We start from the raw sequence: 22,733 nt of genomic DNA, 5'->3' as shown, positions 1-22,733 counted from the left end.
TAGGTCCATCAATGACTATTAACCAGGATGGGCAGGAATGGTGTCTCTAGCCTATTTGACAGAACCTGGGAATGGCTGACAGGACTGATGATTACCTGTTCTGTTCATTCCCATTGAAGCACCTGCCATTTGCCGCTATTGGAAGATAGGATAGTGGGTAAGATGGACCTTTGACCTGACCCAGTTTGGCCAGTCTTATGTACTTTTCTCCTAGTCCCTGCAAGGTTTTCTCTATGGTTTCACCACTGGTGGCTGGATTGTGGGGGCCCTGTCTGTAACATGCTGTGAGAGGTGGTGCGGGGGAGGGAATGAGGGCCTAGGGCATATGAATCATCCTGAGAAATCAGACTAGGTGTAGATAAATGAGTGTGAGATATCTGTGCTTGTGGTGAACTCTGTGACAGATTGGTTAGGTTGCAATGAGCTTGTGAGGTCAAGAGCAAATGAATGGGTGTTTATAATAAGGCATTCCTCCCTTTTCCTGCCTTCCCCCTAGAAAAATCAGTGGTTATTTTATCATAACAGCCATGTGAGGTAGATAAGTAAAGATGTGGAAAAGCTATTGGCTTGATCCTGCACTGTTGAAGTTGGAAGGGAATTTTGATGTTGATTTAACTTTGGAGCAGCATCAGAGCCTAAATACATAATGTGATATAGTACACTTTTTCTGCTAAAAGAAAGAGTTGATTGCTGGCTGGCTTTCATCATGCACACAGTCTTCAAATTTATTTTAGAATTTGTTACTGAACAGATTATTTCAGTGGATATTTATTGTGATTGATTATGATCTGTTTCACCTAACTGAAAATTATTGTGTCTGAGGCAAACTTTTGTGTGAGAGTGAAGGACAAAAAGGAAAGTATAAAAAAACCCAGAAGATTATCAAATCTTGATAGTAAAAACAAAGATTTCAGTCTTCAGTTTAAACACTAAGACATGAAAGGCACTGCATTTGGTGAAATTTTGATATTGCTGTTAGAGGGTGTAAGAACCAGGGGTCACCTAGTGAAATTAATAGGCAGCAGGTTTAAAACAAAAGGAAGTACTACTTTACACAACACACAGTCAACCTGTGGAACTCATTGCTACAGGATACAGGCCAAAACTATAAATAGGTTAAAAAAGAATTAGATAAGTTCATGGAGGATAGGTCCATTAATGGCTATTAGCCAAGATGGCCAGGGACACAACCCCATGCTCTAGGTGTCCTAAGCCTCTAGCTGCCAGAAGCTGGGAGTCAACAATGGCCTAGATCACTCAATAATTGCCCTGTTCTGTTCATTCCCTCTGAAGCATCTGGCAGTTGTCACTGTTGGAAGAGAGGATACTGGGCTAGATGCACCATTAGTCTGACCCAGTATGGCCTTTCTTGTGTTCTTATGTTTTATCTTTATCCTGAGGATCCTTCCTCATATAGGGTCTGATCCAGCTTCATCTGAAGTCAGTATTAAAACCTCCCTCTACTTCAGTAGTGTAGCATCAAATCTTTGCTTTCTGAGGCTCTGATCCTGAAAAGACTGATGCACATGCTTAACTTTATCCACTGTGGCTCATGCTTTGAGATCAGTGGGACTGTTCTGTGTAATGTTAACTACATGTATAAGTCTTTACAGGATTGGGACCTAACTTTTTTCTTCCCATCAAACAAAGCTTACAGAAATTATACACTTTTCAGAGTGGAATCAGTGCTGTCTTTACCTTTGTTGTCAGGAATTTTATTACACAGCAAGTTAAAGAGCTCTCAATCTCCCATCCCTCCAGCTGACCAGGAAAACAAAAGTCCAGATCTAGACATCCAACTTGAGTCTTCCGCCTGATCATGGAGAAGACTAATAATCAGTCATTGACCAGCTCTATCACTATGTATGTATTTAAACCAGTATATAATATTTGAAAAAATACCCAATAGCAGCTCTTTTTTCACTACCAATGTTATTGTAAAAACTGTTTCAGTGAGATGAAAAAGACCACTGAACATGTGATAGCAACAAGGACCTTTTTTTGTACTTATTACACAGGCATAACTGTGCTGTTGGGTTAAGGCATACAGTCATAGAACCCAAATCTGCAAACATTGCATGTATGGTAGTCCAAAATGAATTTGTTGAACGCTGGTGAGACACCACAGAAATTAGAGATGGAAAATATCTATAAAGTTATGCATTTGTTTCCGGTGATTTCTGGATTATATGGTTAATGTGTGATTTCTGTGTGTTCATAGGGACAATATTTTCAAACATTTTTGTGAAATAAAAACTCCTAAAGTGCAAAACAGAGAACAATTACAAATTGAACCTGAGTAATTCTGGTGCATTTTAAGATGCATTTTTGTTGAGCTGGTTCATATGAATTCAGTAACCTAGCTTATATGATGCTTTGTTTTCCTGTCTAGCATTTGAAAGTATATTGTTGCTGGTCTCAGAATTCTGGTCTTTGATCTCAAAGGGTTTTAGAATAAATCAGTTTTGTCTTGTAATCCTTAGGATGGGGTCAGTCAGCTGGCTTCTCCAGTCAGCATTTACAATCATGTTATATTGGGTTTGTTGTAAGTTGTCTAACCAGTTTTTGAAAAGCACAATGTGAGAAATTTTATTTCCTTCTTCCTTGGGAGTGTTTGCTAACGTGCCTGAAATACTTTTTCAGTGCTATCTATTGTTTGCCTTGACAACAAAAGATTCTAGTTTTTCCAGTTATTTCATTCAGGGAAACTGCTGGTAAGAGCACCATCCTCAGTAAAACAGTGTTTCTGAACAGCTTAGTAGATGAAGTGTTTGCGCAGAGAAAAATAACCATGTTAAAATGCAGCTTACTTTTGTTTGGTTTTGGACTAATATTTATTGGAAAGCCAATTCATACAGCAGGTGAGCTTCAGTTTTAATATTCAGTGAGAAAGTTGCTGCAAATTATGCTCGTGCACATAAGTCATGATCTAGAACTCTTTATTCAAGCAAAATTCTTGTACGAGTCCCAGAGAAATGTATTGACTGCAGGATGAGGTCTGTAGATACATCTTTTTTTCTGTGTGACAAGTGTGTAAGTACGGTATGTTCTTTTTCTGCTTCATTGGCCAGCTTGTATAACAAGCAGTCTTGCTTATTTTACCACCTGAACAGACTGGAATTCTGAGTGTAATGATCCTAGTCAGTTTAATAATGCACATTTATACCAATAGACAGGTTTATGTTCCTTGATTTCACTTAGTAGTAGTATGGTAGTGTATTATGGTAGTGCTTAGAAGCCAGGCCCCATTGTGTTAGGCTCTGTAGAAAGTATTGGTTGTGACAGTTAGAATAACTAGCCCTCTTCTGTGATTAACAATGGATAAAACATTTCAGGTCTTCTGTGATGTGAGGGAATTCTCCCTTAAAATAATTGTGTATTTTTGTTGGACTTCTCATTTTTTAATTTCTTATTCATTTTCATTTAGGATTCAACAAAATAATAGTGTGTGTAGACCATTACTTGTACAGATGTATATTTGTGACTCGATTACAGTAATTTTTTTGTACTTCCCTCCCCTTCTAGTATCAAGATATAAATTAATAGAACTTGTTTTAAAAATTAATTTGGTGATGTATTATATCTCTGATCATACAGCATTATGAAGATAATAGGATAAATGAGATATGCTTCCATTCCAATGCCATACTTTCACATAAAACAGACTGTGAGAAAATTCAATTCTGTTGACACTTAATGGTGATGCTCGTGGGTTAGGTGAGGGCAGGATTGTATTCAATATGTAGAAAATTAGCTTTGTTACTGGACATTTCAGTATTCAGTATTTTTACAGGTGTGGTATTAGCATAAAGTTATGACCCTGGATCTCTGGAGTTCTAAACCCTTTTCTGACCCTGACTCAATGTCCTCTGTGGGTTCTGGAAAGATACTTAGTTCATCTGTGCCTCAGTTCTCTCATCTGTTAAAAGTGGATAAAAATACATACCTATCTCACATGGGGAAAAAGGGGGTTGTGTAGATTAGTTAATATTTGTCAGTATTTTGAAGATGAAAAGCAACATACACAGTACGTGCTAAGTACTAATATTTTAGAAGGCTATTTTTATAAGTGAGTTACAAAATCTGACTACTGAAACTATAAATCCTACCGGTGTTACAGACCCAAAACATGTTTCTTTGTGGAAGGAAACCATATTATTTTAATTGGAGAGTCCTCCTTAATAATGTTGTAGTGCGCTCAACCCTTAGAAAGCCTTCGAGATTTTAGTAGGGAAGAAACCATCTACAGAAATTGTGCTGAAGAACCCTCCTCCTACTCTGTGAAGAGAACATTGTGGATTTTTTTGTGCCACTTTGGATTGCTTCCATGGAATTTTCTGCCCTATGAGTGATTTTGCCTTATATTTGAGATGAAATCCTTTTGGGTTGTTATCTGAGAGCACAGTTCAAGTGTGGAAAAACAGTTTGCTTTTATTAAAATTAATTTATAATTTACTCTCCATTAGCCCCACTGAAGTCAACAGGAGATTTTCTGTTGACTTCACAGGGATTAAACCAAACACAATGAGTAGACAACAAAAGGGAAGGAAAGATCATCAGGTAAAGTTCACCATTTGAACCTGGTGTTTACATCAATGTAAAGCTGCATTGCTGAGATCAGATTCTAATCAAACTTTTGATCTCCAGCTTCCTGGTTAACAGCTGTACCACTGAAGTACTCTAATTCTGAAATAAGCCAGAAGGTGTGTTGGAATAGGATGTAGTGATGACTAACAGAAACAAACAAAATGGGACATGAAAGCTGTCATTGCTGGATTAGCTGGGTTTGGGGTGTGGGGGACAACATGAGGAAACAAGGTTGTAAAAGTAGTGAGAGGGAGAGTTATGCACGACCTTGAAGACAAAGACAAGAAGTCAAAATTTAATTCAGTGCAGAAAGAGAAACCTGTGGAGAGATTTCAAAGGGAAAGCAGGGTTGATGTGGTTAGATTAGTTGGGTAGAAAGATAATTTTAGCTGCAGTCATTTTAGATTGATGTTTTTTAAGTCCAAAATAAAAACACTGAGATGATACAATTTTTTTCAATTTTATTTCTAAAATTGTCACCCCATATTTATTATATTAAAGAGATTATGATATAGGCTTTTCTGAGCATATGGCATGTTGAAGTCTGCAGTTAATGAGTGTTTGAAAAAATAAAAGGGTGCACATGCAAAGTTCTTATTTTCTCCAGTTACTGTATTCTTCTTGCTCTCTGGATGGTCTGAGATCTCTTAAATTTAACTGTCTGTGAAAACAGATAAATCCCCAATCCTGCAAAGATTTGCTTATGTGCTTAGCTTTATGCATGTGAGTAGTCCCTTTAAATTCAAGGCAATTTACATGCATAATAAAATACCTGAAGTTTTCCAGATTGTGGCCTAAATTGAAAGCTACCTGTTGCTCCTTATTTTGCTTTTTTTCCCAATGGATGTTTAATAGCTAGGAAGCCACTGAAATAAAGGACAACCTTATTAATTTACACTTTGCTAATTCATACCCATAATTTGCAAACCAAATTTTCTTAGTGAAGGTTTAGTAGCAAAGAGCTGTAGTCTCATATCATCATAATGTTTATGAAATACACTATAGAATAATAAAATAATAATTCTTCTTAGCATTTATATAATGCTCTTCATCTGCATATTTCCACATGGTTCTATGAAATATACTAAAATATTAAAACTGAACTACACATGTCAAATAAACAATGTATATTTTGTGATATGTTAACCTTTTACTGTGTTTTGTGTACTAATTCTCCAAATTTGTTAATTCACAATGGTTCTTCAAGTTGGAGTTGAGTGAGTTTCTATTCTACTTCCATGTTACAATTAGACTCCGGATACTAAAATGGTGGGGGTCAGAGGGAACCATTATTTAAAAATAATTGTTTACTACTTTCCCACTTTTTTCTCCTATCTTTCCACTATCAAATTATTTTCAGTAGTAATATTTTATACCTGTGTGATGCCATTCTTGCCAGATTTTACCAAACAACTTTAGAAATTATATGTACTCAGTAACACTGCATTGCTACTACTTCTTGGGTGGAGTGTGGCAGCCATGCGTGGTAGCATGATTTGTACCCCAGAGGCATAAGGAGAGTACTATAAAAATGGATTTTATCTATGGATTTAATTTTATGTATGCCTATGTCCAGGCATAATTTTCTGCCTAGGTCTGAGAAATAAAATAATCTCTGGTAGAGTTAACACAGATTGTTTGTTTATATGTAAGCAAAAGTTCATGATAGATGCGCTAAAATGATTCTCAAGTTAAAAACCACTAGCTCGTTAGCCACTGATACCAGATAGTGAAAAAAGGAAGTCACTTTAATGCTGTGTATATTTTAAATACTCTTTGAAATAATAAAGTTTAAAAAAAGGTTTTAAGTGAGTGAAAACCAAATGTACTTTTAGATGAAATAAGAAAAATGATTAATAAAATGGTCAGTCTGTTAAGAAAAAGCATATCACCAGCATTCATATTCAGATGGTGCAACCTGATATATGATTGAGATGTTGAAACCTCAAATGTGAGTGTTAAGGCATACTCAACCAAGAAGTGTCATAAGGATTGGCTGCGTGACCAGAGTTGCTAGCCAATTGAGTAACCACAGGGACTTGTTAATAGCTAAAAAAGCAATACACAAATTCAGCTTAGAAACTGGAAAAAGTCAACAGAGTTGCAAAAAGTAAAGATACATCTGGCATTCATGTCCTGTTATTGGAATTCTCAAACGGGGTCATGAGGTTATTACATGCGAGTCGTGAGCTGTCAGACTCCACCCCCAAATCCTGCTTTGCCTCCAGCATTTATAATATTGTTAAATATGTAAAAAAAGTGTTTTTAATTTCTAAGTGTGGTCACACTCGGGGGCTTGCTTTGAGGAAGGGATCACCAATACAAAAGTTTGAGAACCACTGACTGAGCTATTTCATAAACTGTCTTGTGTTTTGATACTGTACCAAATGAAAAGAAAAAGGCAAGTCATTTATTATAGGTGGCACAAGTAGTGATTTCTATAGTTGTTTGTTTCTATTGTAAGACTCTGTTTTCACTTGCATATAACTTTGCCAAACTTAAACCGTTTGGACTGACATTTTCCATGCCATTTCTGCGAAGGAGGCTAGGGTAAAATGGATTGTGTTTCCAAGGTTAAAAAATTCTTCCATTTCTCTGAGAAGCTCTAGAGCCTCCATGCATTGGAGCAGGACTTGAAATTTGGCAGAGGGTTTTGTTCGTATCAGGGATGTGCCCTTGCCATTCTTGTGAAACTCTTCCCAACTTTGGCCAAATTATAAGTCTCTGAAAAATCTGATTTCACATGCTAGAGTTGGGCAGATAAATTCTGTGAAGATTCAGTCTGCTCTCAGCACGTTCCATCCCTTCACAGCTCCTGTGTGTTGACTGGACTACCCATGCACCATACCCTGAAATTGTCCCTCCTGGCTACAGTGGCTGCTGTGGCACCATGCCCAGGAACTGAGCAGGGGCCTGTCTTGTGTACCCTCAATGTCGCCTTATTGCCATGCCCAGGCAGCAAGGTGAAGGAAGAGCCATGTGTGTGATGCAGATAGGTAAGGAACAGGGTGGGGGAAGAGATGTATATTAGTGGGAATCCGGCAGGACTTTGGGTAGGGAGGGAGAATAGAAGCAGGAGCAAAGGGGAGCCAAAAACCAGGAAGGGATATAGAAAGAGGGGCAGACACAAAGTATGGGGGAGGATGGGAAGGAACTATGGATAGAGACGGGCAGGAGTCAGACCCGAGGGATGGACAGAAGCTAAGGGGATATCAGCAAGGGAGAGGACAGGGCAGGAGCTGGGGAGTTGGGGATAGGAGAAAAAAGTGGCAGGGAGGAGTGGTGAGCTGAGGAGATGGGGCAGAGGGATCTGTAACTACCCAACACACTTCCCTGTAGAACTTCAAATTGAATCCATTATTGCTGAGTCTCAGCATTTCTTTGCTGTCTAGCAAATCACTGTGAAACAGACTGGCAAAGTGTGTGTCTCCAGCCACCCTAGTGGTTGGTCCACATAGACGATAACTGCCTTCTACTTCTACCGATTACTCTGTTAGCTTAAGTTGTAGATAACTTTGCTGTGGATCTAAAGACACCAACCCTGCAGATGTCCCTGTTGGGGTGAGTGCAGTTCTACATGATGAAATTTCTATTTTTATTTAGTTTTTAAGTTTCCTGCAAACATAGGAAGTTACAGAAGAGAAAACAAAAAAATCACACCACCCTACATTAAAAGAACATTATTAAGGTTGCAAAATCAAGCACTCAAAAGTTAGAAAATGCCAAAATTAATGTCACCTGTACAACCTTAATTTGTTCCCTTTTTTGTAGGCGTTATGATCCAGTTTTTAATTACATGATCACATATTATTTTTTCCACAAGATTCCAGCCTTATTCAGTGAATGGGTGGTTATCTAGGTTTTTTTTTTTGATCCTGGTCATTTAATGTGTGGCACCATATATTATTTACTGCACACCATCCAAACCCTGTACTGAGCACAGAATTATGAATTTCCTCATGGGCTCTTCTCTGGTGTTATCATTGTAATATTTTAAATCTTTTCAAACATTAATGAATTTATTTTTGTATCACCCCTATGAAATGAGGTGGTATTTTACACATGGGGGAACTGTTGCAGAGAGATTAAAGCCAAAATGGTCTAAAATATCAACAAATTTGACTAATTTGAGGACTTAATTTTTCAGAGTATTTAGCATGTTATAGCACTTTATTATGTTCAGAGCAGAGCTCTTATGTCTGCACTGCAGTTAAAAAACCATGGGTGGCCTGTGTCAGCTGACTCGGGCTTGCAGGGGTCTGGCTAAGGGGCTTTTTAATTACAATGTAGACGTTCGGGCTTGGGCTGGAGCTTGGGCTCTGGGACCTGAGCCTGAATGTCTAAACCACAGTTAAACAGCCCCTTAGCCCGAGCCCCACAAGCCCAAGTCTGCTGACATGGGCCAGCTGGGTGGTTTTAATTGTGCTGTAGACATACCCTTATTGACTCCAGATGCAGTTGTGGGCACTCAGCGCTTCTGCAAATCAGATCCTAAGAGCCTCAAGGTGGATACCCAGAAAATGAGGAACACATTGGCCACCTGCGAAAATTTTGATTTACGTGACTTGCCCAGCATAACATAGCAATTCTGGCCAAGACAGGGATAGAATCCAGTTTACTATGTCATTCAACTGCCTTAACTATGAGACCATCCTTTCTCTTCCTGCACTTAGTTGCCGCTGATTAAACTGGTTTTCAGTGATGAGCATTGTGAACATACAGAATTTATGTATTATTTACTCTTTCTATTTCTTTAGAGATTTTAAATTTTATTTTTAGGTGCATCCTCTCATCAGACATCTAGACTTTCAACATTTGAAATAATTACCCCGCGAAGTTTAACAGGCAGGGAGAGACGCCACACATATTTACATGAGGTTTGTTTCTCTATCCAAACTTTTTTTCTGAATTATTTGTTAATATTGCACTACAATATATATAAAATAATACACCCTACTGTGTAGAATAGTCAGTAATCTCTTCTATACCTTTCAGCAGGTTGCACGTTTGTGAGTGAATTATTGTGCTCTCAGAATTGGCTTCAAAACAGGCAAGAGATGGTCTTCTCAGTCCACATCACACAAACCTCTAGTTCAGTTCATACTGATTGCTACATTTGTTGGCAATCTTAGCAGAGACAAAAATCTGAGTGAACATGGAAAACTGCCAGATGTTTCCTCTAGGTCCAGTTAGACAGTGTAGGAAAATTTGAACTGACATTGTCCATGCTGTGCTTGTGCTTTGGCTAAACAGAGGACTTCGGTCATCCTAGTACCTTTCACCATAAATAAGGGCCCAGTCATACTTGCATTGCACAAATTGTCCAATTTAATTCCGTGGGGCTAATTGAGTGAGTAAGGAGTGATAAATTCCCTAGGAGAGAAAAAATATTAATGGATGTTTGAGATAATTTTTGCCTCCAAGTTAGAGTATGGTTGCCAGGGAAATACTGTATAATGGGTCAGATTTAGTTATCTTTCAGTGAACTGACCTGTGGAATTTGAATATTGTTCATTGGGCGATGATGATTTGCATAAGGAGTGCCACATGGCATTATATTATGTTTGGGCCTCAAATTCTTTGTTTTTACTCTACACAATGAATCATTTTCTCCCTTCTTTTGTAATAAAAGTTTTAAATGAAACATTTAAGGTAGGAAGACAAATTACAACATCGATACACGTGGACTGTATTGACACTACAAGCAATAACCCAGTGTTAAACAATAATGAATTATTTTTAAAGATTTTTTTTAATTTAAGAAGGATAGATAGTCATCTGAGAAGAATACAGATGCTGATTTTACAAAAGAAGAGATACTTTTCCACATTTGCCTCTCCTTGGTGCTTTCCTACACTTTTTGCAGTATAACTATTAAAATACAGCTCTTTTGGATGGGGATTTTCAAAAGTGCTGGGTGATAGCCTAAATTTGCTCCCATTGAAGTCAGCAGTAACACTCCAGTTGTCTTCTGTGACAGTAGAGTTGGGCCAATGCTGAGTGCTTTTAAAAGCCCACCATTAATGACTAAGAATTGGAATTTCTATTTGGTAATCACAAAAATAATCACTCTGTATTCAGCTCATTATGATAAGCTATTCCATTCTTTTAAGCACTGCTCATTCTCCATTTATTATCCCATAAAAATCATTTTCAAAAATCTTATTGTCAGTTTTATGCCAAAAGCTTTAGTAGTAATGCTTAGTGTCCCATGTTTTAAACTTGAAATAAGATGAAAGTCACTCTCTTTCTAAGTGTTGGGAGGAGATGTTATAATGAAAGATGCAACAGTGCATCCCCATCACCAGCCTGGCATCATAATTTCATTACGGAGGCCCTGATTCATGGGTCCAGACAAGCTCTGCTCAGCATAAAGTGTAGGCTTTAAGCTATCTTTGCACTCCTTGGATTCTGGGATCAGTCAGGAGTTAGTTTCGGTTTTGATACAGGTTAGAGCAGCCTCTGGCAGCTGTAAATATGCTTGGTTGCCCAAGAATAGCTGGAGTGCAGCTCCATAGTTGCACTAATGTACATCCCACAGGAGGTGGCAGACACCAGTTATGCTGGCTCTTCACTGTTCAGAAAACAGAATTTGGCTGGTTTTTGGCTCAGCTTTAATTTTTCCATTATTTCACCCTGATAAATTAGTAAGGGGCATCTGTTCTTGAGAGTATAGAACCCTAGACTGCTAGTCTGGATTTACCACTGCTCATGGTTATTTTCTGCTCTCCTATTAACATACGTTTATATTGTCACATTTCCATAAAAGTCTCTATTAGCAGATTTCAGCATGGTAGCCATGTTAATCTGTTTCAGCAAAAACAACGAGGAGTCCTTGTGGCACCTTAGAGGCTAACAAATTTATTTGGGCATAAGCTTTCGTGGGCTAAAACCCACTTCATCAGATGCATGGAGTGGAAAAAAACAGTAGGCAGGTATATATACACAGTACATGAAAAGATGGGAGATGTGTTACCAAGTGGGGGGGGTCAGTGCTAATGAGACAATTCAATTAAAGTGGAAGTGGGCTATTGTTAACAGTAGAATACCAAGGGAAGAAAAATCACTTTTGTAGTGGTAATGAGGACAATGTAAACAGGGTGGCCTATTTCAAACAATTGACAAGAAGGTGTGAGTAACAGTAGGGGGAAATTAGTTTTTATAGTGACCCATCCACTCCCAGTCTTCGTTCAGGCCTAATTAATGGTGTTCAATTTGCAAAATAATTCCAGTTCTGCAGTTTCTCGTTGGAGTCTGTTTTTGAAGTTTTTTTGTTGAAGAATTGCCACTTTTAAGTCTGTTATTGAGTGTCTAGGGAGATTGAAGTGTTCTCCGACTGGTTTTTGAATGTTATAATTCTTGACGTCTGATTTGTGTCCATTTATTCTTTTGCGTAGAGGCTGTCCAGTTTGGCCAATGTACATGGCAGAGGGGCATTGCTGGCTCATGATGGCATATATCACACTGGTAGATGTGCAGGTGAACAAGCCCCTGATGGTGTGGCTGATGTGGTTAGGTCCTATGATGGTGTCCTTTGAATAGATATGCGGACAGAGTTGGCAACGGGGGTTTTTTACAGGGCTAGGTTTCCCCATACTAATTTCCCCCTACTGTTACTCACACCTTCTTGTCAATTGTTTGAAATGGGCACCCTGTTTACATTGGCCTTATTACCACTACAAAAGTGATTTTTCCTCCCTTGGTATTCTACTGTTGAAAATAACCCACTTCCATTTTAACTGAATTGTCTCGTTAGCACTGATCCACCACTTAGTAAGGCAACTCCCATCTTTTCATATACTGTGTATATATATACCTGCCTACTGTTTTTTTCCACTCCATGCATCTGATGAAGTGGGTTTTAACTCACAAAAGCTTATGCCTAAATAAATTGTTAGTCTCTAAGATGCTACAAGTACTCCTCATTTCTATTAGCAGAGTATTTTAATCCTTCTACTGGTTGTTTGTTTTCTGTTGTGTCTTTTCCATGACGTTCTCCTAGCTGCATGGAATGTAAAATGTCAATAAAAAGATAGAGTGTAATATCTTTTATTGAACCAATTTAGAGTGTCCTTTTACCTTTCCCATACCCGAAGAACAGCTCTTTGCAAGCTCATCTCTCTCACCAACGGAAGATGATCCAATAAAAGATATTACTTCGTCCACCTTTTCTCTGTAATATCTTGGAACCGACATGACTACAACGCTTCTGCATATAATAAAAAATATTGCAGGGAATGCCGCCCTCACTGTGGAATATACAAAGCATGAGGTTTTAAGAATATCTCTCTTTGTAAATTTGTTATATACCTAAAATATTGAACAGAAGTAGTAGTAGTGCCTTTTTTGGTTAGAGAAAATATGAATTTATGATTAGGTAGGAAACTGCGTAACCAAGGGATATTTTTTGTTTTGTTTTCAGGACCATTCAGATGATCGCTCTTATTCGATTCAAACTGCAAATGGAACATACATCCTAAAACTAGAGAAAAATACGTAGGTTATACAGTATTCTAAAAAATTTTGGATTTTATTTAATAGAGACCACTATTTTTGTATTGAAGATTGTTTGGAATAAGCAGTCTAAAATGGTAGTATGTTATGAAAGTGAGGTGGTAATAAATAGTGTATAAAGGAGCTGGCTTGAAAACAGATAAAATAAAATGTGAAAATGTTATTGTAGTACATTTTTTTTAAAATTCTGATGAAATTTTCACTTAGCTCCACTGTATATAAGAAACAATGTGTCAAAAAGCATACTGTTAATAGAGATTTATTACAGAAGAAAAAGTTCTCACTGAAAAATAAATCAGTGCAAAATTAGATTTCTGCTACCTATTTTTGTTAATTATTGTGGAGGAATTTGTCTAATTTTGTTGTTATCGATCCCCAAAAGTTTATAGGCCAGCCACTTTTCCAATAACTGAAAGAATGAATCAAGTTAAAAAAACAATACAGTTATGGATTTTTTTGGTAACAAAAATTTTAAAAGTAAATTATTCTCAAAATGATGCAGCTGATTTTTTAAAAATACCATCCTATTTTACACTCTATGTCCTTCTACCGTATTTAATAGTAAATTTATCATCGAAGTGCTACCCTCAAAATGTGTTGCTGAATACGATACTTGATGTATATTTTGTCATAGACGCTTAAAACAGCAGCAGTTTATTTTTGTTTTCAGAAATCTTGTTAGTGAAGATTTTGTACTATATACATACAGAAAAAATGGGAAATTGGAGGCTACCCATTCAAATATCAAGGTACTGCGCTTATTAAAGTTCAATTTTTGTGTCAGACTGTGTCTTTAGCACAGGGGAGCTAAGCTTTGTGACACCAAAGGCTGTCCACAAGGTTGCATATACATTTAAATACATTTTTAAACAAAAATACTTATACACAACCATTAATTCTGGTTGTGTTTATATCTTCCCTGATACAGGAGTGACAATTGCTTGAGTTCACAACAATGAATAAGGCACTCAAAGATCAACTAGAGAATAATAGAAGGTTGCGTTGGATCACGTTTTAGGCCTTCTTGAGCACTCCTGCTTTAACGTGTGGTATTTTTATGTCATTGTTACCAATGGGCATAACATATAAGGCTGCCATGCTATAATCTTAACTCTAAGTATGTTTAACCTGTTACTATTTATGATGACATGGTGTCTGCAATAACTCCTGTTTTCAGAAATATGTGAATGTATAAAAAGGATGCTCTGGAAGCTTACATAAAGACTGAAATTAAGTTAGTTGATTATATAGCCATTGTGTAACATACATTTTTGGATCAAGATGCAAAGTTGCCCAGTTTTGAGGCCCTGATTCAGGAAAATGCTTAAGCACATGCCAATGTTTATTCCTGTTCGGGAAGGCATCTAAATATGTACTCAACTTTAATCATGAGACTTCAGTAGAACTTAAGTATGTGCTTAAACGTGCTTCCTGAACAATTCAGGCTTTAAAAGCAGGATTTACCTGCCAAAGAACAGGATGGACAAAATAGACCCATGTGGTTTGTCAGACATTGGGAATGGGTTAAATTGGGCATTTTCCCTCCCTTGTCAAGGAGGGGAAATTTTTTTTACCAATTATTTTACCAATTTTTTTTACCAATGAAGGGCCAAAATCTGCTGTGCTTACTCACCGTGAGTAGTGTTTTACTCCAAGAGTAATCCAATGGAAGAAAATTGAGACAACTTGTAGCGCTCTGAGTTAACCTGGCAAAATCTGTCCCTAATAAATAAACTATTGTGCAAATGAGTAGTCTGGGTCTTTCACTTGAATGAAAAAAATACTGTTATGTAATTAATTATGTGGTTTCATTGTGTTTCAGACACACTGTTACTATGGTGGAGTTGTTGAAGGAGTTGCTGATTCTATGCTTGCTCTTAGTACATGTGATGGTCTTAGGTATTACTTTTTGCTTTTCACTTTTCAATGTATCATTGACTGATATATCAAGAAAATGTATTGTTGTTCAGAATCTCCATTTTTTATTACATAAGAACGAATGAATCCGGGAGTGGCCAAAGTTCAACCTATAGAATTTTGTAATGCTGCTTTTCAGGGACAAGGGTATGGATTTTCAAAATGCTGAGCATTAATGTAATTTCCTTCCCGTTGAATTCAGTGGTGAATGGTGGTAGAGTTCAGTTAACACTGAGTGCTTTTGAAAATTCCACCTAGATGTCCCAATATGCAATACTACATCTTGTGTTAAGCAGCGTGGTGGATGTAGATGGAGCACAGCATGTGATGTTGGAACATGTAACCCCCCATAGGGTCGCATCTCCCTATTGACTGCAACCTGCTCCATCATGCAAACAAAAGATATACAAATTCCTAGTGCAGCCCTCACCAGGGCAAAGTTTGAGTAACCTGAAGTTAATCTGTTACTAAAGATAAAATTTTCGCAAAACAAAAGCATAGTTTACTTAGATTGTAAATTTTTTGGGGGGTGGGGACTGTTTTTCATTATATAGGGCATGGGGCCAAGCACAGAGATGCCCTGGTTGGAGTCCTGTGCGCTACCACAGTGTAAACAATAAATTAAATAACTGCTCTGCATCACTATGTAATGTTTCCGTATAGCATAAGAGTGTAGCACACTATAATCATTCTACAAATAATAGCAGTGATGTTGATAAGTTTGCATTTAGAAGCAGGCTTCCAAAACCCACACAGTAACTCTGTTACATTAAATTACAATAATGTTTTTGTTAGACAGACAGGTCAGCTTGGGGAATAAAAGGTGGTGAATTGACAAAATGAGACACCACTTGCCGCATGTGTGCAGATATTCAAAGTATGGTCATGAGTGTCCCCTGGGTTCCACAACTTCCTTGAGCTTAGCTCCCTGTTGGTGTGGCTTGAATATGCCTATAGGCTCTTGGGCTTGGCTTCTTTTGTGGTGGGAAATAAGTGATGGAACTCACACAACATCACAGCAGAGCTAGAGTAGTTCAGCTCCGTAGGGGTGGGGAGGGAAGAGGTTGGGCATGATGCATTGTGCACTGAGTATGTGCTGCACAAAACCCTTACTCTGTGCATGACCCCAGCATGGCAACTTTCAGGAATTAGGGCAAAGGTGGGTAGAAGAGGAATGAAGGACTTTCTAGCAGAGATCCAGAATAGTTTCTTTAGAGCAACTCCATAGCCATCCTGCAAGTTTATTAATCGAATAATTCTCAGCCATTCCTGACACTTAATTTTAGGGGCAACTTCCCCTTTGCCTGTTATGAAAGTTGTTTATATTAAAAAAATAAGGTAACAGTGTAAATTTCTTAGTAGTGAAATATTCAGCTGTAGTTTATTCATCTAAGTTGTACCTTTACAAGTGCTGGGAAATTCTACTTGATAATTTCTCATACCTTTATTATTGTAGGGGAATCCTTCACATTGGTGACAAACAGTATGGTATGGAGCCAGTTGACACATCAGCTACATTTGAGCACCTATTTTATCCATTAGAACATGTTCAACAAGATCCTTTTCTGTGTGGTGTGCTGAATGATAACCTTCACCAAGAGAAGAGTGTGAAGAATTCTCTCAGATATACAAATGTTTCACACAGTTCTTTCAGCAGGGAAAAGCTTTTTAGGGTAAATGTATTTGTGTTTTTCTCATGAGAAATGTTTAGATCCTTGGATCCAATACAACTCTTTTGGGGCTGCTTCAGAGACCAGAAGGGGCTATAAAACCATCTTAAGTGACTTCCTGGGGTTTACCCTGGTGTAGGAGCATTCCGGGTTGTGTATCTAGCTAGCTCTTTGTTTACACCATTTCAGGGCCCTGAGCATGGCTGGAACGCTGCTGGGCTTCGGAAATCCTCACATAGCGGAATGGCAACATGGAGACTGTTGCAGTCAAGTGCAACTTAAAGCAGCACAGAAGCTGTTCTAAGCTGTATGAGAGGGCAAAGCAACAGGATTGGAGGGGTAGTGGATATAAAGATGCCATAAGTCCCCCACCTCTGAGAGCCTGTCTGCCATTGAAGTATTGAGCTGTAGATCTGTAAGCTGTCAATTAAGCTCAAAAAGCGAACAAACTTGAGGCCAAACCAAGATAGCATGCCTTGTAAATATATGCAATAACATGGTAACAAATAGTAATACAAATCTTCACTTATTGGTAATTAAAATATTAACTTATTGCGTTTTCTAACTTGCAGAAAAAACGAGCTGTGCTGCCACAGAGACGCTACGTGGAACTATTTATGGTTGTGGATAACAACAGGGTAATGTGTTTCTCTAGTATTAAACACATTTTATCAAATTATTTATTTTTTCTCTGACATCCTAATATTGAATTTTACAGTATTTGCAGAAGAATTCTGATCCTGTAGCTGTGCAAAAGGAAACAATTGAGCTGATTAATTATGTTGATATGGTAGGTCATTTCAGTCATATGGATATTCAATAGTCTCTTCTTTATCTTATTTCACACAAATAGCAATGTACAACTAGTGTATTTTGTGTTTGTATTCTAACTGAAAAATATAATTAATATACAGACATATAATATCTAGACAAGACTGTTAGAAGTACACCACAGAACTCTCAGCCCAGGGGAGAGAGGATAAGGTGGTTTTGAGCCACCTTTGCACACACTCAACCTTAGGCTGCTCCAGGGGCATAACTTGGACAGCCCTCCCAGTGCCGCCCGATGGGCTGCAGGGATACCTGGAATCTCTGGCAACTCTGACAGATCTCTCCCCACCTCTCACAAACCTCCTGTGCCAGGATGTATGCCGGCAGCCTTAGGGAAATTTTTCCTCAACTCGATATAAGGCTTTTATAGCCACATTATGCTGCTCTGGACCTTTCCCCTGGCATAAAGGGGACAAAACAGAGGTGAGGATCCACACAGGAGGATCTGGCCCAGTTTGTACTGTGAACTAATTATTTAAATGAACTAAACTTTCCTACACTTCCATTGTTCCAGTCAACATAATATTGAACTGGTAATAATGATGTAATTTTTTCAGAATTCAGTTGAATTTGGTTCACATATATGTAAAGTAATCACCATTGTGTATTTTCAGATGTATGATGCATTGAACATCCAGATTGTTTTGATTGGGCTAGAAATCTGGTCAGATAAAAATCACATAAATGTAATGGATGGTTCAGCTGGAGATGTACTAAATAGATTTGTTTCTTGGAGAGAAAAAAATCTTCTTAAGCGTTCAAGAAATGATGTTAGCCACCTCATAATGTAAGTTTTGGTTCATTAGAAAAACTTGCCTCATACTATAAATCAGAATTGTAATATTGCTTATGTTTGCAAACGAGAATAAATAATAGAAACTGGACTACTGCTAATTTAAAGCTTTGTCTTTAATTGTAGCCCACCAAGAAATTATTTGTGTAATTAAATCTTTATTCTTAATCTGATTCTTCACTCAAAAACAATAACACAGCATATGTATATTTTTCAAGAATTATGTCATATAGTTGGTGTAGGCACACTGATCAGAGAGCCATATCCTGATCCTTTGGGAAAGTGTGAAATTTCCCACTGACATCAGTGAGACCAAGATTTGACTCATCATAATATTTGGGTCAGACCCATCAATATTTTTTCACTAGAAAGCAATGAACTTTCAGCCCCATTCTCAAAACAGTGCACATGTTCTGTCATTGTGTTGCAGAGGGAGAAGTGCCTATAGTGGGGCAGTTGGAATGGCTTTTGTAAGTACAGTCTGTTCTCAAGTCCATGGAGGGTCCATCAGCACTGTAAGTACAGTACTTCATCTCAATGATTAATGTACAGATCTAGTCAATAAAAAAATCTACACACCTCCCTGACCTATTCCGCCAAGTCATCAAAGGCAAAGAGGTTTGGTTTGGTGTGGGTTGTTCTGTTAGGTTTCCTATGGAAAAACAAAAAGTTTTTGAGGATGATGATATAATTCCTTTTGCCACATCCCTCTCCTTCATGCACCAGTCCACCTCATTCGGATAAGTCTCAAGCTATATTTTGGCCATATTTTTAAATTTATTTAGCTCAAAGTTGGCTAGAAAAGCATATCCCCATAACTGTAAGTCCATAAAGTCCATAGATTCTTAGGTGCACGAGAATTCCACTCAGTGCACTTTGGGGAGAGTGGGGTAAAATTCGCTTTAAGCTGCCTGTGCCTCCCCTTAATCCTATGAGAGGGCTAATATCACCTTACTTAGGATGTGGAGGTTTGTCCTTATAATATTAGATACCACAGCAGCAGACACAGTATAAGGGCCAAATTCTGCCTACCGTACTTATATTTAATAGTACTTTAATCTGTGAGGAACCCCATTGAAATCAGTGGAACTACTGATGGAGTAAAAGCATGAGGAAGAATGGCAAAATGTGATCCTAAACCGATACATAGATAAAGAATTACACTGATTTGCTATTAGTGCTCTCTCCTTATGATAGCATCACACATTTAGAGAGACATAGCTTAAATAAATCAGTCGGTAGGATCATTGCCTTGTTTTCTCATGATTTCTTTATTTTCATGTTTTATTTTCATATTCATTTCAACAATTGCTTCTCTTTACTAGCTTAAAGGTAACAATGTGCAACGTCATGCCACAGTAGTTGCACATGAGCTGGGGCATAATCTTGGTATGAAACATGATGATGGAAGGTGCTCCACATCCTACATTATGTACAGTACGGATAAGTAAGAGCTCCAAATATTATTACCTTATTTTTAATGTTACATATTTGTATTAGATTTATTCAGCTGTGTAAAATTCCTATTAAACTCAGAGAACCTTAGTAAATGGGCTTTGTATGGAGAACTTAAGCCTAGAGGGTTAAAAAGTTAATGGGACTTAGTTGATTGAGGTTAGTGTGCTGTTTCCACCCAGCTCCTAACATAGTATTCACACACTGGATCTGGTCCAAACTTCCCTTTCCTAAGGCTTACATTTACAGTTATTTAAATAAAATGTACATCTCTACCTACATTGTATTATCAAGTTGGCAGTTCTGAGGATTAGGTTTGGGGCTAATAGGACTCACCTGACCTGACATCAGAGTGACTCAGCAAAAATAAGTGCATGTTTATGAGGGTTCAATCTGTGACATCATAGCATCTCTGCAGAAAACCTCTATGTAGGATCAAGGAACCCATCACTGTTATAGTAGACATTATTTATATATAGTTCCACAGTTAAACTTTGAATGCAGAGTTTCAGCCTGGAATAAATGTTGTGGCTCAGCAATAAACCCTCAAAAACCCCCCACCAGAATTAGAAATTAAAGATGGAAATAATAGACTTTACGTGGAAAAGAACTTCCTCTAAACTAAACATCATTTATATTTAGGACTGTCACGCGATTCAAAAATTAATCGCAATTAATTGCGCAGTTACAAAAATTAATCACGATTAAATCATGCAATTAATCGCACTGTTAAACAATAATAGAATAGCATTTATTTAAATATTTTTGGATGTTTTCTACATTTTCAAATATATTGATTTCAGTTACAACACAGAATACAAAGTATACAGTGCTTACTTTATATTTATTTTTTATTACAAATGTTTGCACTGTAAAAAAACAAAATAAATAGTATTTTTCAATTCACCTAATACAAGTACTGTAGTGCAATCTCTTTATCATGGAAGTTGAACTTACAAATGTAGAATTATGTGCAAAAAAACCCTGCATTCAAAAATAAAACAATGTAAAACTTTAGAGCCTACAAGTCCTATCAGTCCTACTTCTTGTTCAACCAATCGCTCAGACAAACAAGTTTGTCTACATTTGCAGAAGATAATGCTGCCTGTTTCTTGTTTATAATGTCACCTGAAAATGAGAACGGGCGTTTGCATAGCACTGTTGTAGCCCGCGTTGCAAGATATTTACATGCCAGATGCACTAAACATTCATATGTCCCTTGATGCTTCAACCACGATTCTAGAGGACAGGCATCTATGCTGATGATGGGTTCTGCTCGATAACTATCTAAAGCACTGCAGACTAATGTTCATTTTCATCATCTGCCACCAGCAGAAGGTTGATTTTCTTTTTTGGTGGTTTGGGTTCTGTAGTTTCCGTATCAGAGTTTTGCTCTTTTAAGACTTCTGAAAGCATGCTGCACACCTCATCCCTCTCAGATTTTGGAACGCACTTCAGATTCTTGAATCTTGGGTCGAGTGCTGTAGCTATCTTTAGATATCTCACATTGGTACCTTCTTTGCATTTTGTCAAATTTGCAGTGAAAGTGTTCTTAAAATGAACGATGTACTGGGTCATCATCCAAGACTGCTATAATATGGAATATATGGCAGAATGCAGGTAAAACAGAGCATGAGACATAAAATTCTCCCCCCAAGGAGTTCAGTCACAAATGTAATTAACACATTTTTTTTAAACGAGTGTCATCAACATGGAAGCATGTCCTCTGGAACGATGGCCAAAGCATGAAGAGGCATATGAATCTTTGGCACATCTGGCATGTAAATATCTTGCGACACCAGCTGCAATAGTGCCATGTGAATGCCTGTTCTCACTTTCAAGTGACATTGTAATCAAGAAGTGGGCAGCATTATGTCCCTTAAATGTAAACAAACTTGTTTCTCTTAGCCATTGGCTGAACAAGAAATAGGACTGAGTGGACTTGTAGGCTCCAAAGTTTTACATTCTTTTGTTTTTGAGTGCAGTTATGTAACAAAAAAAATCTACATTTGTAAGTTGCACTTTCATGGTCAAGGGATTGCAGTACAGTACTTGTATGAGGTAAATTGAAAAATACTTTCTTTTCTTTACCATTTTTACAGTGAAAATATTTGTAATCAAAAATAATATAAAGTGGCAATGTACACTTCATATTCTATGTTGTAATTGAAATGGATATATTTGAAAATGTAGAAAACCTCCAAAAATATTTAATAAATTTCAACCGGTATTCTCTTGTTTAACCGTGCGATTAATCACGATTAATTATTTTGAGTTACTTTTGTGAGTTAACTATGATTAATCGACAGCCCTATTTATAGTCTAATTTCGGTTATCCATCCTCAAAAATATCGGGTTTAAACAAATAAGACTTCAAACTATAGTATGGCTAGTAGATGTCACTATACTTTGTAAATTCAAGACTTTGGTTAAATTTTTTAGGTAAGTAATAATTTTTACCGTGGCACAGTTGCCTTCTCTCATAAGGGGTGTTGTGCAAAATCCACAAAAATTATTCAAGAGCTGGAAAAAATGTCTTAAAGTGAGAGACTTAAAGAACTCATTTGTTTAGCTTATCAAAAAGAAGATCACAATCCTTAATCTAGCAAAGAGAGGCATAATGGGAACCAGTAGTTGAAAGTTAAAGCTTAAACATTCAGGTTAGAAATAAAGCAAAGAAAATTAACAGTGAGGATGATTAACCACTGAAACAAACTACAAAGGGAAGTGGTGGATTCTCCATCCTTGATGGCTTCAAATTAAGACTGTATGCCTTTCTGGAAGACATGCTGTAGTCCAGGGGTGGACAGACTATAGCCTGCGGGCCACATCTGGCCCATCAGCCAATTTGATCCGGCCCTTGAGCTTCCGCTGGGGAGCGGGGTCTGGGGCTTACCCCACTGCCACGCTCCAGCTGAGGAGTGGGGTCCGGGGCCGCTCTGCGCAGCTCCCAGAAGCAGTGTCAT

The 22,733-nt window shown here is 37.6% G+C and overlaps 1 protein-coding gene across 9 annotated transcripts in view; it reads left to right on the top strand.

The window, feature by feature from the left end:
- Window positions 1-22,733, top strand: part of LOC102938157 (disintegrin and metalloproteinase domain-containing protein 9) — a 41,841-nt gene that overhangs the window by 1,962 nt on the left and 17,146 nt on the right. Inside the window, exons 2-12 of one of the 9 annotated variants that reach the window (XM_043550500.1) lie at window positions 1,762-1,863; window positions 9,367-9,464; window positions 13,010-13,083; window positions 13,772-13,850; window positions 14,924-15,000; window positions 16,475-16,691; window positions 17,261-17,326; window positions 17,407-17,478; window positions 18,134-18,306; window positions 18,743-18,827; window positions 19,638-19,759. In XM_043550500.1, the coding sequence (XP_043406435.1) occupies window positions 14,969-15,000; window positions 16,475-16,691; window positions 17,261-17,326; window positions 17,407-17,478; window positions 18,134-18,306; window positions 18,743-18,827; window positions 19,638-19,759 (767 nt within the window). In that variant the 5' untranslated portion in view covers window positions 1,762-1,863; window positions 9,367-9,464; window positions 13,010-13,083; window positions 13,772-13,850; window positions 14,924-14,968. The other 8 variants (XM_037905818.2, XM_043550497.1, XM_043550496.1 and 5 more) reach the window with 8 other exon arrangements.

Source organism: Chelonia mydas, chromosome 7 (assembly GCF_015237465.2).
Source record: "Chelonia mydas isolate rCheMyd1 chromosome 7, rCheMyd1.pri.v2, whole genome shotgun sequence".
In the NCBI taxonomy this organism is placed as follows: domain Eukaryota; kingdom Metazoa; phylum Chordata; order Testudines; family Cheloniidae; genus Chelonia; species Chelonia mydas.
Note: the sequence above shows the minus strand (reverse complement) of the source record. Positions and strands in the feature narration are given on the sequence as shown.